General features: G+C 33.3%; 1 protein-coding gene across 2 annotated transcripts; it reads right to left on the reverse strand.

Annotated features, from left to right (window-relative positions):
• Window positions 1–338: 338 nt before the first annotated feature.
• On the reverse strand, window positions 339–4247 carry LOC123275515 (serine/threonine-protein kinase VRK1-like). Of its 2 annotated transcripts, none has more exons than XM_044743678.1 (8): window positions 4156–4247; window positions 3117–3330; window positions 2869–2994; window positions 2354–2550; window positions 2019–2256; window positions 1731–1928; window positions 1058–1538; window positions 339–667 (listed from the first exon to the last, which is right to left on the reverse strand). In XM_044743678.1, the coding sequence occupies exons 2-8, from the start codon at window positions 3280–3282 to the stop codon at window positions 523–525; spliced, it is 1551 nt and encodes a 516-aa protein (XP_044599613.1). In that variant the 5' UTR covers window positions 3283–3330; window positions 4156–4247; the 3' UTR covers window positions 339–522. The 2 variants fall into 2 exon arrangements, with proteins under 2 accessions (XP_044599613.1, XP_044599612.1); XM_044743677.1 differs by lacking the exon at window positions 4156–4247 and adding an exon at window positions 3633–3970.
• Window positions 4248–14862: the final 10615 nt, after the last annotated feature.

Below are 14862 nucleotides of genomic sequence, written 5' to 3' on the forward strand. Positions count from 1 at the left end.
AATGATCAATAGATAAAATTACAATGACAATAATCATAGTAGAAGTAATAAAATTAATAAACAAATGGAGATAATACAGTCTTATAAAAATTGGCGAGACATGTGTCTCAGGCGTGACTTATGAAAGAAGCATATTTAAGATATCTTTTACAGTAACTTGACAACGTTCCATAAACCCTCTTTACTTAAAAAATTATCCAATTAATTAATCGATTAATTAATTAGTCAACTTAAATATACAGTAATACTAGCTGTAATTAAAAGTATATTTTTGTTTCAAAACCTATTATTAATTTATTAATTAATTTACGAAACTTGATTGTATTGAGAAATTTTTATAATTCGTACTGCCAACGGCTACGTTAATTTTTAACTGTTTTTTTGAGTATTGCAATAATAATAATAATTATATTTTTTTTTATTTCAAGATCAGTTTAACAATAATTTAAGTAGATTCCAATACATAATTTGCCTCTTTATTTGTGACATTAAAATAAATAAATAATTATTATTTTTATTTTATCACTTACGTTTTTGTTGTGCCACACGCGAGCGAGTTAAACGCGGGGACATTGTCGTGGTTTTAGCCGTATTGGATTGTTTATTTCTTTTTAACTGAGCGACTTCTTCCATCGCTGGTGTCATCCACTTAACTTTTAATTCATGACTGCAAATAATAAATTCATAAATTAATAACGTAATTTAAAACAAGTATTACAATTAAGAAATGGCCATAAAATTATTTAAAATTTCTTTTATAGTTTTATAAATATAATATCTTCTCTGAAGCTCATAATTGTCTAAAGTAACGCGTTAAATAGCCTTGTAAATATATTTTTCGCAATAAATATCCTTGACATTGAAATGCAAGCTGATACTATATTCATGTAAAGTGTCATAGAATATGAAACCCATCTAAACATTTTACGGTTTTGTGAATGCGAAAAAATTAACGCCTTTGAGCGTAGCAGTAAAAAAATTTCTACGAAGGCTATGACTTAGAATTTTTTTTTTATGACCATTTGTATATAAATAAAAGATGTTTGCGTCAACTTACTCATACGACTTAGACTTTTGTTTCAATACGCCAGACTGCCGATCTTTCATACGTTGAATAACGTGGAGCATAGCGTAAGTTGGTAAAGATGGTGGTGAGGGTAACAATTGCGGGGGTGGAGACGGTGGCGGAGTTAAAGGTGAGTTTATCGGTTGAACAATAACTTTAGCAAGTTTATCAGGATGACGTGCTAATACCTCTTCCCAGCAAAACTCCTCAACTTCAATAGCTGCTTGTGTATTTCTTGTTATTCTTCCTTCTCCATTAACTGGCTTACAAGGTCTTCGTTCTCTTAAGTATGGCATTTTTATGGGCCTTTCACATGAATTATTTTCATCGGAAATTCTCTTACGGCGTACTGTCGACTGCGGCGTGCGTTCTATTTTACCACCGCGATTAAATAAACTACGTAAATATGAATAATTTGGTTTCGCCTCGAAATCCAATGATGCAATGTACTTCATGTATGCCATTATTGCAGCTGTAACATATATATATATATATATATATATATATATATATATATATATATATATATATATATATATAAATAATTTTTTTTTTTTTTAAATAAACTCAACTTGATAATATATAATCATTTCGGTTAAATTAAATGAAATGCATGATTTACAAGGGTTTCATGGTAATTATATTGATAAACTTTAATATTTACCTGGAGGTTTATTTTCAGGAAAACATTTTCGCATGAAGAGTGGAATATCTGATAAAAGTGCTTCTTTTTGTGCGTGAACTTCTTCTGGATTACAGGACGATCTCATGCCACCGTCTTCTTTTTCCCAAGGTAATTTACCACATAACCATTGCAATATATTGTAACCTAGTGTTTCCATATCACCTCTTCGTGAATGAGCTAAAAAAAAAATAAAAGAAAAAAAAAACTTGTAAAATACCAATAAATTTTATATTTAAAAAAATCTTCGATAAAAAATAAAATATTTACTTCCATGATGAGCATCTCTGGATGTAAACTCTAAAGTCCCTTCATGAGCCCGTCTTTCATCATGTACAAAAGGTTTGTGTACACCCGCTGCTGTTTTAAATCGATAAGCTAATCCGAAATCCACCAAGTACGCTCGAGGATTATTCGATATTTGTCCGTTGAGTTCCAACACAATATTCGATCCTTTGACGTCTGCGTGAGCGTAACCGTGACTGTGAATGTACTCTAGTGCGTCTAGCTGTTATTATAATAAGAAGAAAGCAAATATTTAATGATCAGTGTGATAGAAAAAAATCTTATTTGTTAATATTTGATTTTATATTTGAAATACTCACCATCTGAACGGCAAGATTGTTGACGAGTTTAGTATGTAATTTACGTCCACTGGATACAAATAATTTACCCACATCAACTCCGTAACGAGGAATTACAAGAAACCTAAATCTTTCCCCTTTCCACACATGAGATCCTGCTCCTTCGTAGGTCGGTATTCCTATTCGACTTATTTTTTGTGATTGACAATAGTCTTTAACTAAAATTTAAATATTTATTAGTTATTGAATGTGTTTCTTATATAAATATTTAATTAATGTAAATATTAAAGACATGTCTATTGGTACGAAAAAAGTCCTGATAAATCCATGCCATGTGAATGTAAGGGCTTTAAATCCACGCTGCGTAGATTTATCAGGATTTTTATACGTGCGAATAGACACTTCTAAATATTAAATTTAAATTTATGTCCTTAAAAAATATTAGAAATAACGACATTACATAACGACAAGTGTTTTGTGAAGATAAAATAAACTATAATAATTAGTTAATAAATAAAATAAAAAATAAAACTTACTCATATGTTGACGAGCAACTCTAATATAAAAATTCATTTCTACAAAAAGAGGGCCGTTATGGTGAGGTTCAATTTTAATGACATATTTGGCATCTTGTCCAACAGTCTTGTTAACATCATCCGATGCTGAAAAAAATATAAATGATTTATTATTTAGATATTTAATTATTCAAACACGTGGCTGATCGAAAAGCACTTAAATAAATGATAATTAATTATGATGAGATAATTAAATAAACAATAATTACCAAGATAAATATCACCAAAGCCTCCGCAACCTAATCGTGATCCTAATTTCCACTCTTTTTGCGTAATATCAGTCAAAATTTCACCAGAAGGTAAACGTGCTGGTAAACGACATCCTGGAGCAGCGACCCGCTTTAAAGGGCACTCTTCTGCGCGACGAGGTGCCATTATTGAATTTCAATTAATTAAAGACAACACTAAAACAGTCCATAATTCCTAAAAATATAAATTTAAATTAACTAATGTTAAAAATTAAAATTTTGTTACAAAAAAAAAAAATAATTAAAAATAACGTCAATTTTTTTTTTTTTTTTCAAACACAAAATCGATAACAAAAAATATAAATAAGGTATTACATCTCTCAAACTGGAATTATAACACAAAAACAATAAAAGTATTTTATAAAATACTCGATTGTCATTTTAATTAACGAAGTGTCATATTTATAAACCACTAAAATACTTATTTAATATTTTAATAATACATATTTATTTTGTAATTAACCGTAAAATATTTACCCATTAGTATCTATCAAAAAAACAAATATTAATGTAAATAAAACATTGTTTAATTACTGCAGTATGGCATGTATTTTAAAAAGAATTAATTTGTTTATTTAAATTACTATATATAGTATTAATGTAGTTTTTAAATCGCGGTTTTTATTATTTTTTTAATGTACACAAATATATATACATAGCCGAACAGTAACTGAGACACTAGATTTCTGCCATTTTACACTCAAGCACTTAAGTAAAAGTGACATGAACGCTAGGTTCCAGAATTTTATTTCAAGACAATCAAATAATCAGCTGAACAAGAACCCGGCGTATTGACCATTTCTTTTAGATACTTGATTTGTTTTTTTTTGGCAATAGATGGCGCTGTGATTATAATATACCGTCCTACTTCTCCTGGTTAGCGGAAGCCTGGTTAGCTCATCAATTAATAAATAAAAAAAACTAAATAAATAAATAAATAATATTTTTTTAATTATAGTAAAGGAAAATTTTCAACTAATTGCATACACTGGTCACTTACACCAGGAAAATAAGCTTTAATAGTTTGTACAGATATTTTATTATCTTTTACAGGTAATCTAACTGTAGCCTTTCCATCAGAAACTTTAAAATAATTCATTTTAAAGTTTGTTTTTATTTATTGATTAGGTGCCAATTCATTTATTATACTTTAATTGTTGATATTTTTGTTTTGCATCTGCACACATGTACGTAATGACTGAGAAATGACCCCATTTTGTCCCTATTTTGGATCCACAAGTAACAAGTGTGTTATATCCGATGATATAGTAGATGTCGATTTGATGCATTACGCGGCAAATTCACTATAATTTGAATTATTTAACTTAATTTATAATAAATTATATATTACAAATAATGCATTTTGTTTATATACAAAATTGTTGTAGCACATAAGTTAAAGTATAGTAATCTCCTTAAATAAACAATCAACCAACTAACTTTGTCAACATTTCCCAGAACTATAAAAGTACTTGAATAAAATGCACACGTGTTACTTAACAACTAGACCTTTGTGAAAACTCATAAAAAGGAAAACACGTGTTAAACATTTTATTAAGGGTTTTTCTAACTAAAATCATTTTAGCTAAATATTCTCAAGAGGTCACAAATTATGAGATATAATAAATACGAAATAGAAAGCATAAAGCCTTAAAACAACCAACACTAGGACCATTTGTTAGATAAATAAACAAATACTTTTAGAATATCTTATAATTATTAAGTAATATTAATGTTTTAGTTTAACTAAAGGATAGTTTTTATATGGATTAATAACCAAATAATGATAGATTCATATTAATATTAATATGATGTATATATTTGTATCGACATGGGTTTTTCCTGTGGTTTCCCCATGTCACTGTCTTTAGAGCCTAAAGAAAGGTGAGGAACAGGGCAAATGCGATACAAAAGGCACAAGTCGGACCACAGCCGCAACACTAAAAATATATAAAGAAATATTATAATCTAACTTTGTTAATATTTAATAAGCAATAATACATGCAATTATAATACTATAATAATAATAGTAAAATACTGACTAAGAATAATATTATAATAAATAATAAGGGTAGAAATAATTAGTTAAACACCAAAAGTAATAACTATTGTAACTAACAAATATAAGAATCTAAAGTATAAGAATAATATAGGATAGCATGACAGCCCTCACATATGTCTGTGTGTGGGTACCTAGTTAGTATACAGTAAACCTACATATAAAAGTTATAAGTATTAGTGTGTATTCGAATATATGTTATTGTATGCGTTCTGTAAACGTTAGATGAAGACATGTATATGTTAAGTGTATTGGTGTGAACCAGAGAGGGAGGAAGTGAAACTGGAAAACTCGGACCTAAAACCGAGACTCCTTGTAATAACACTTCTCCCTGAGAGCCGTAACCGAGCACTTGCTGTAGATGAAACCACTGAATAAAATCAAGCTCTCTGATAATTATTTATTTATCATTTAAAACAGTCCCCCTAACTAAAGTTTCCCCCTTTTCTTAATTTAATCTAACAAATCCCATTATCAAAACTGAATTAATAAACAACAACAAATTTAAATTGATCCCGCGTGACTACAACTCACACTTCAGTCCAGAAGAGGCGTTACGAGCAATCTAGTGACCTCGCTGGACATAACAACTGGTGACAGCGGTGGGATAGTCACAGTAGTCGGGATTCAGGTGAATTAATTAATTCACCCCATTCAAATTTAAAAACGCAAAATTTCGGTGACAAATTCGATTTCCATTGGACACATCTACGAAACCAAAAATCAGGGGTCATCGAAATCATCGAGGAAATCGAGAATCAAGGACCACTGAAATAATCTACGAGGTCAACGATCCAGGAAACCAAGTGGAAATTGAACGAGCCAATCCAACCATCGAGGGTCATCTACTAAGGAACTGCTACCTGAGATACAGCCATCTGTGTAGTGAATTTAGCGGTAGTGCAAAAAATTAGTGTTTAAAAGGGCAATTTGTGAGTGACAGTGAATTTTAATAGTTATAAGTATTCTGCCTGTATCACATCTGCAAACTGTAAGTTATAATTGTAAGTCATATGATATGCTAGCGATGAAATCTATTGATTTTTAAAATAATAATCTTATATAACGTCAGTTAAAGATTTTGGTAAAGTAGCAATTATTATGACATCGAGATCGACAGAAGCTTGATAAATTTCGGGACTATTTGATAAAATTGACTAACTGTTGATACTGAAAATTATTTTTAAAAATTTGCGATCATAGTTTTGTTACTGCATAAGTAAAATTGCTCTTAAATTTTATTAAAATTTTATAAAAGATAAATTATACTAAAAGCTGTCAAAACACCTGTCAATCTCAATATCATTTAACGACAAATTTGAATTATTATCATTTTATCCGAGGATAATTGGATCCATATTTTATTTCAATTTATAAAATTTCTAGTTAACTTAAATAATTTAGTAAGAAATATTTAGGTTTTACATCTCAATGAACGGCACCAAAATGTCAACTTCAACCCCTTCCACAAAAATCATTGCTATAGAAGAAACCCCTCTCACAGTACCAGAAGAAGTAGTCGAAAGTATTCCTATTAGTAACAATAATACTGAAAGTACGTCTGGCCTTTCCTCGGCAACTTTTGATAATTCTATCCCAATTACTAATACTTTCAATAATCTTACACTGCTCAATACACCTGTTTTACCTAGTAAAAAATAATGAACACAGTTATGCTACAAATAATCTTCAAAGATCAAACGATCTTTTCACCCTCGCTTATATGAATATCAAAGATGCAGTGAGTTTAATTCCTATTTTCAATGGAGAAAATATGCCGGTAAATAGTTTCATTGAACTTTGCAAACAAACGGTAAATTTGATACATCCATCTGGTAAATTGTATTTGACTCAATTAATAAAGTCCCGCATTCAAGGCAAAGCTAGTAGATATGTTTCGAGTGAATCAGAATTAACTTTTGAAGAAGTTCTGAACAACCTCGTAATTGCTTTAGCGCCAAGGCGCACATTGTCTCAGTGGCAATCACTTCTTTCTAATATCCATCAAAATGAAGGCGAATCTATTGTAGATTTTGCAACTAGAATCAAAGAAATCGTCCAAGGTACTTCTGAAGTAATTATTGACAAACATTCGGGAGAAATAAGAACCGGGTTATTAGCGAGCACACGAGAAGGAGCGCGGGACAGTTTTGTACGCGGTTTAAGAGGACAGTTAGGCTTTGGGTAGCGAGTCAAAACCTTTAACTTTATTACAAGCGATCGATTTAGCTTTTAGAATTAGAAAAGGAACTGGAACAGAGGGATTCACTTTTCAATACTCGGGCTCATAATATGGGAACTAATGATACATCAGGTTACATTAATTTCACGGGCGGTTACCAAGGAGGAAAGAGAAATAATAATCATCACAAGCCAGGTCAAGGCTCAAGTTTTAAAAATCATCCTGCAGTTGCTGCCGTACACGTGGCTCAGACATACAATGACGAAAATTTTCATAAATTTAACCGGAAATCTAAGATTTGCTACCGATGTGGAGGTCAAGGACACATTAAGTCGGAATGTAGAGCTTCAAATTTGTTTTGTACAGCTTGCGGTAGAAGGAATCACGTAGCTTCTGTTTGTAGACGAAAACATACTATGGGTGTAACAAATACTCCTAACCCAAACCAAGCCGCTATTACTGATGGCAGCGATCAAAATAACGGTACAAATCAAAGTAATAAAGTCGAAACGGAACGGTCAACATCCCAAATTGAAGCGTCTATACAACTTGCCGAATCAAACCATGTTACGCCACCCTGCATCACTATTACCAGTGATGAACTATTAAAATGCAAAAAGTACTGACTACTAATAGACTCAGGCGCAGACGTTAATTTGATAAAAATATCTTGTTTATCACCGAGCTTAAAAATCGACAAAAGTGTTAAATATAAACTTTCAGGAATAACGTCTGGATCAGCCATCACCCTCGGGCAAGTTTCTATTAATTTTAATTCTATTTGTTGTAAATTTCAAGTTATTGGACCGGATATACCCCTAAAACAAGACGGAATTTTGGGCTTAGATTTTCTTCAAACTTTCAAGGCCACCATCTGTTTCGAGGACAATGCTTTGAAAATAAATCGTAAACATATCAGTATACCGTTGGAAAAACATTATGTCAAAATCCCAGCAAGATGTAGGATGCAGGTTGCAGTTAGAATAACAAACCGAGAGGTACAAGAAGGAGTAATACAAAAACTTAATTTGGAGCAAAATATATATGCTGGAAGTGCCTTAGTTAGAAATAGAAACTGGATCGCCTGGATTTTTGTAGTAAATTGTAATGAAGAGGAAAGGAAGATAGAACTACCATCTGTGACGCTGGAGGAAATTGAAACTGAAGGTCTAAACAAGAATAGAAAAAGGGAAGAAAATATAAGTGATAAAACTCGAGATGACTTGACACGGGAAAGAGTCCAAAAACTAATACAAACACTACATCTTGACGAACTAAATACAGAAGAAAGAAACAGCATAGTAAGAATAGTTGTCAAATTTCCATATCAATTTTATTTGCCTGGGGATAAATTAATAGGAACTAATGACGTGAAACATAAAATTATAACAACTGACGATATACCAATTAATACAAGACAGTACAGGTATCCACAAGTGCATAAAGAGGAAATTCAAAGGCAGGTAAAAGAAATGTTAGAAGGAGGGATAATAGAAACAAGTAACTCTCCGTATAATTCACCAGTATGGATAGTCAGCAAAACCAAGTTCATCTGGCGAAAAAGATGGCGAGTTGTCATTGATTTTCGTCACCTTAATGAAAAACCGTCGGAGATGCGTATCCCCTGCCAAATATTGTAGAGATTTTAGATCAACTTGGTGGTGCTAAATATTTCTCAGTATTTGACTTAGCCTCCGGATTTCATCAGATCCTCATGGATGAAGCAGACAAAATTAAAACTGCTTTCTCTACCCCCAACGGTCATTATCATTTCAAAAGAATGCCTTTTGGGCTGAAGAACTCCCCTAGTACATTCCAACGATTAATGGACAATATATTGTCAGGGTTACAAGGTATTGAACTATTTGTTTACCTTGATGATATCGTTGTTTACGCTAGTTCATTAGAAGAGCATGAAAGAAAAGTAATTAAGTTGTTGGGAAGGCTACAGACGGCTAGGCTATTGTTACAAACGGATAAATGTCGGTTTCTTCAAACAAGCGTCACTTACCTAGGTCACATAATTAGTCAGGATGGGTTGAGTCCCGATCCTGGCAAAATAAGTTCAGTCAAAAACTTCCCTGTCCCTACTAATGCAAAGAAAATAAGAGAGTTTTTGGGCTTAACAGGCTATTATCGCCGGTTCATACCTAATTTTGCATCAATATCTCGCCCCTTTACTCAACTATTGAAGAAAGGGCAACCTTTTCGTTGGTCTGACGAAAGACAAAAGGCCTTTGAAAATCTCCGAGATTTGTTATGTCAAGAACCCATTCTAAAGTTTCCCGATTTCACAAAACCTTTATTGTAACTACCGACGCATCTTTCTATGCTCTCGGTGCTGTTCTAAGTCAAGGTGAGATCGGAAAAGATCTTCCCGTTGCCTATGCCTCAAAACTCCTAAAAGGAGCAGAGTTAAACTATTCCGTTATCGAAAAAGAGTTATTTGCAATTGTTTTTGCGGTAAAACACTATCGACCTTACTTGTATGGTAACAAGCTCTATTTAGTCACTGATCATAGACCTTTAGTTTGGGCTCATAGAATTAAGGACCCTACCTCACGACTTCTACACTGGCTATTGAAATTACGAGAGTATCAGTACGATATCATTTATAAGCCAGGCCGATTAAATGCGAATGCTGATGCTCTCTCTAGAAATCACTGCTAATATAAATTTAGTTAATATTTTATTGACTAAAAGTACAAAATTTAATGAACCACTTCTTGAAGATGAGCTCAGCAAGTTTAAGCAGTCAAATGATTTAAAGACTGTTGAGAAGAATGATTTACCCCAAAGATTGTTTAAGGCATCAAAGTTAAAGTTAAAGCCAGAAAAAATTCAGAAGGAGAGTGATGCTTTCCCGACGACCTGTCGACCTGACGTCAAAGACGAAGTTGTGCCCCGAACGGAGCCAGTACTCTGGGCTCAGGGAGACCGGTTGTTGGATCCAAAACGAGCATACCCTTCAGAAAGGTCGCAAAGAGCCCTGGCATGGATGCATAACGCACCCGCAATAGTTATACCAAGCTCAAAAGTTAGCATGGGGTTGTGAGCTCCCCACGCAAGAGGTGCCAGTGAGGACGTCCTAGCCCCTCGATATGTCTGATGTAAGAGAAATATTGAATGTGCATGCTGAAGTACTAACATTTGAGTCATCTAAAAGAAGTGAGATAGAGTCAAATGGAGTTGAAGTTAAAGAAACAACAAGTGTAGATAGTTGTGAGCGTCAGGTTTCTTTGTATCCTGCTGCAGCTAGTGAGACAGATGATTCCGACAGTGACGATTCTTTTCCCGAACCCGTTTCTGATGATGATCTTTACTCCTCTGACGAAGAAATTGATAAAATCCCCGAAAACGCCACCCAACCTCCAAAGCGTTTAAAAAGGGTAACATTACCCGACGTGTTCTCCGAAACTAGAGATGGTATATTTATGAAAAAAGATAATATTGCTCATTTTTGGTCAGCCGATTTTAAATCAAAAACCCAAATAACTCAAGAACTTATAAATAAAAATTTTATTAACGTAGCGGAATTTCCTGACCAGGTAGAAATAGGTCAAGTAATAATTTCTAAAAAGAGAAACCTTCACATTTTTACGGTAATAGTTAAATTAAAAATAGAAGATAGGACCCAGTTAAATGACGTTCTTACGGGTATAACTAAATTAAAAGAAGCAATGGACTATTTTGATGTAAAAACAGTTAGAATAGCAAGAACGGGGGATGGATTAGATAAATTACCATGGGGTAACATAAAATCACATTTAACTAAAACATTTCCAGAAGGGTACTACATAACACTTTGTTTAAACCAAATCGAAGTTCCTCCGGTCGAGCGCAGACCAGAAATTATACGAGAAACACATGAATCAGCAGTAGGGGGTCATAAGGGGTTGTCATATAAACCAACGGTCGTATAAGGCAACAATATTATTGGGAAAACATGAAGACTGAGGTTCAAAATTTTATTAGACAATGTATTTTGTGTCAAAGAAATAAATTAGTACGTGTTAAGACAAGGCAACCCATGATAATAACTGACACACCACAAGTTGCATTTGAAAAGATTGCTCTCGATATCGTGGGGCTTTTACCGATAACCAACTCTGGTAATAAATGTACTAACCATTCAAGATAATTTAACTAAATATTCATTAGCCATTCCTTTGGCAAGAAGCTACCGCTGAAAATATTGCTAAAGTCTTTGCTGAAACTTCATTTTGCATATTCGTTGCCCTGAATCTATTCTCACGGATCAAGGTAAAAATTTTACAGGACTAGTTAGCAAAACATTTAGCAAAATTATTTAAATCAGGAAATTCAGACCACTGCTTTTCATCCACAAACAAATGGTTCTTTAAGAACGAAGTCATTTAGTATTGGTTGAATATCTTCGACATTTTATTGACCAAAATCGGGATTGGGATACCTGGTTAAAGTATGCAATGTTTTCTTATAATACCTCCATCCATGAAGGTGCAGGATTTACCCCACATGAATTAATATTTGGGGGATTGCCAAATTTCCATCAAGCTTTATTCGCGAGAGTAACGATAAAACTTACATCGATTATTTAGGAGATCTAGTAATAAAATTAAGAGAAACACAATCAAAAGCTGCTGCAAATTTAGAAAGAGCAAAATTAAAATCCAAAGAGTATTATGATCGTAGAGTCAACCCTAAAGAATTTACCGAAGGAGACTGGGCATTTTAGTAAACGATTCGAAGACAAATAAACTAGACCCCAATTATACCGGCCCGTATAAAATTACAGAGGTTTTCAACAATGGGAACGTAACAATCAATTAACTCCTTCCCGAACCAAAGTAGTTCACACTAACAAATTAAAGCTGGCATATCTATGATTAGTAAATATAAAATAGTACAATGTTTCATGTATTAAAAATATATTATATCTTTAAGTTATATGTTTACATGGATGTATGTGTAAAATTGTTGTATGTGTATGTCTATATACAATCATGTACCTAGAAATAAGTAAACACTCTGTCCTGTCTGTAACAATACCTATTGACTAATAATAAAAAAAAAAAAAAAAAATAATAATAATAATAATAATAATAATAAAAAAAAAAAATATATTCAAATAAAAATTTAACATTAAAATCGAAGCACCGAGTGGATGTAACGTATAAGCAATTTAAATGTGTGAAAACAATTTTGGAGAAACTCTCGTTATTCTTTTCATACTAAATTACTAATTCATTACCCAGCAGTTTCATTTGGCTTTCAATTACAGTTATAGTTGAAGAAAATTCGACATAACATGTATGTCGAATTTTAATTTACGGGGAAAGGTATTATATCCGATGATATAGTAGATGTCGATTTGATGCATTACGCGGCAAATTCACTATAATTTGAATTATTTAACTTAATTTATAATAAATTATATATTACAAATAATGCATTTTGTTTATATACAAAATTGTTGTAGCACATAAGTTAAAGTAGGTCTTCTGAACAACATCAACTGTCATTTTCTTCAGTGTTGCGCTGCGTCATCGTAGCAAACAATTTTAAGTGCCCGCAGCGAAAACACGCCTTTAGCTAACATTATTGCACCTAGCATGGCTCAAATGGTCCGTCACCGCTTGTTGACGCCAAACGTGCTTGTTAGAATACCAGAATGCGACATGAGCTGTCACGTTTTACGTTTAACCAAGCGATATTGGTCAACCGGCCGATGACCACTGGCGATGGCATTGTGGAGTCGATCGCTGGCTTCCACTCATGTCATTAGGCCTGAACAGCGTTGTGCCAACACTAAAAACAGGCATCTGGCCTCTTGTTACAGTGCAGCTGGTGACAGGCGTACCAGGTATAGCTGTCACTGGCAGCATTATAACACCGGTAGAAATAATTAGTTAACACCGCAATACCTGCAGATAGCCTGGCAACCTTCCAGCATGGGTTCTCGCAGCAGGTATTTAGCCTGCTGGTATCGAATATATTGCGCCTGTCACACGCGAAAGAGCGTGAACTGCAAACCGAAATGGCTTCCGTTCTTCGAGCGGTCGAGCATTGCTGAAACCGCCTCGGTCGAACAAAGCCTTTCGATTGCTTGTTTATCATGGCGCTCTCGTCTGACCGGCATGAAACGGGGTCGGGCTCAACTAATGCGATCTGCAGTGACCTCGCGCTGCTTAGCAAGCGACCCTCGCTGGATCGTTATGTCCAGCGAAGAGGTCAACAGATTTTGCTCGTAACGCCTCTTCTGGACTGAAGTGTGAGTTGCAGTCACGCGGATCAATTTCTTAAATTTTGTTGTTGTTTATTAATTCAGTTCTTTTGATAATGGGATTTATAGATTAAATTAAGGTGAAAAGGTGAAACTTTAGTTAGGGGGACTGTTTTAAATGATAAATAAAATAATTATCCAGAGGAGCTTGGATTTTATTCAGTGGTTTCTCATCTTACAGCAAGTGCTCGTTGCCAGCTGCCTTGCTGGGAGTAGCGTTACAAGGAGTCTCGGTTTTAGGTCCGAGTTTTCCAGTTTCACTTCCCTCCCTGGTTCACACCAATACACCTTAACATATACATGTCTTCATCTAACTGCTTTACAGAACGCATACAACAGCATATATTCTGAATACAACACTAATATGAGCTTCTTATAACTTTTATGTGAGGTTTACTGTATACTAACTAGGTACCCCACACACACAAGTATCATATGGGAGGGCTGTCATGCTTATCTCTATATTATTCTTATACTTTCCTTAGATTCTTATATTTGCAGTTTAAGCAATTAGTTATTATTTCTTTTGGTGTTTAACTAATTAATATTTCCTACCCTATTATTTATTATAATATTATTCTTAGTCAGTATGTTCTTACTATTATTGTTTATAGTATTGAGAATAATGTTGGCATGTATTAAAAATACAAACAAAGTTAGATTATAATATTTCTTTATATATTTAGTGTTGCGGCTGTGGTCCGACTTGTAGCCTTTTGTAATCAGCATTTGCCCTGTTCCTCACCTTTCTTTAGGTTTCTAAAGACAGTGACATGGGGAAACCAACAGGAAAACCCAGTGTCGATACAAATATATACATCATTGGCTTAATATTAATATGAATCTATCATTATTTTGAGTTATTAATCCATATAAAATACTATCTTTTGAAGTTAAACTAAACACATTATTATTTAATCAATTATACAGGATATTCTAAAAGTTATTTGTTTATTTATCCAACAAATGGTCCTAGTGTTGTTGTTTTGGCTTTATGCTTTCTAGTTCCTCGTATTTATTATGTCTCATAATTTCTGGTGAATTTCTTGAGAATAGCTTGGTTAAAATGATTTTTGAAGTTAGAAAACCCTCGGTCAAAATGCTTTCACCACGTGTTTTCTTCCTTTATGAGTTTTCACAAAGGTGCCCGTTGTTAAGTAACACGTGTGCATTTTATTCATAGTGTTTATAGTTCTGAGAA

This window comes from Cotesia glomerata, linkage group LG2, assembly GCF_020080835.1.
Source record: "Cotesia glomerata isolate CgM1 linkage group LG2, MPM_Cglom_v2.3, whole genome shotgun sequence".
Taxonomy (NCBI): Eukaryota; Metazoa; Arthropoda; class Insecta; order Hymenoptera; family Braconidae; genus Cotesia; species Cotesia glomerata.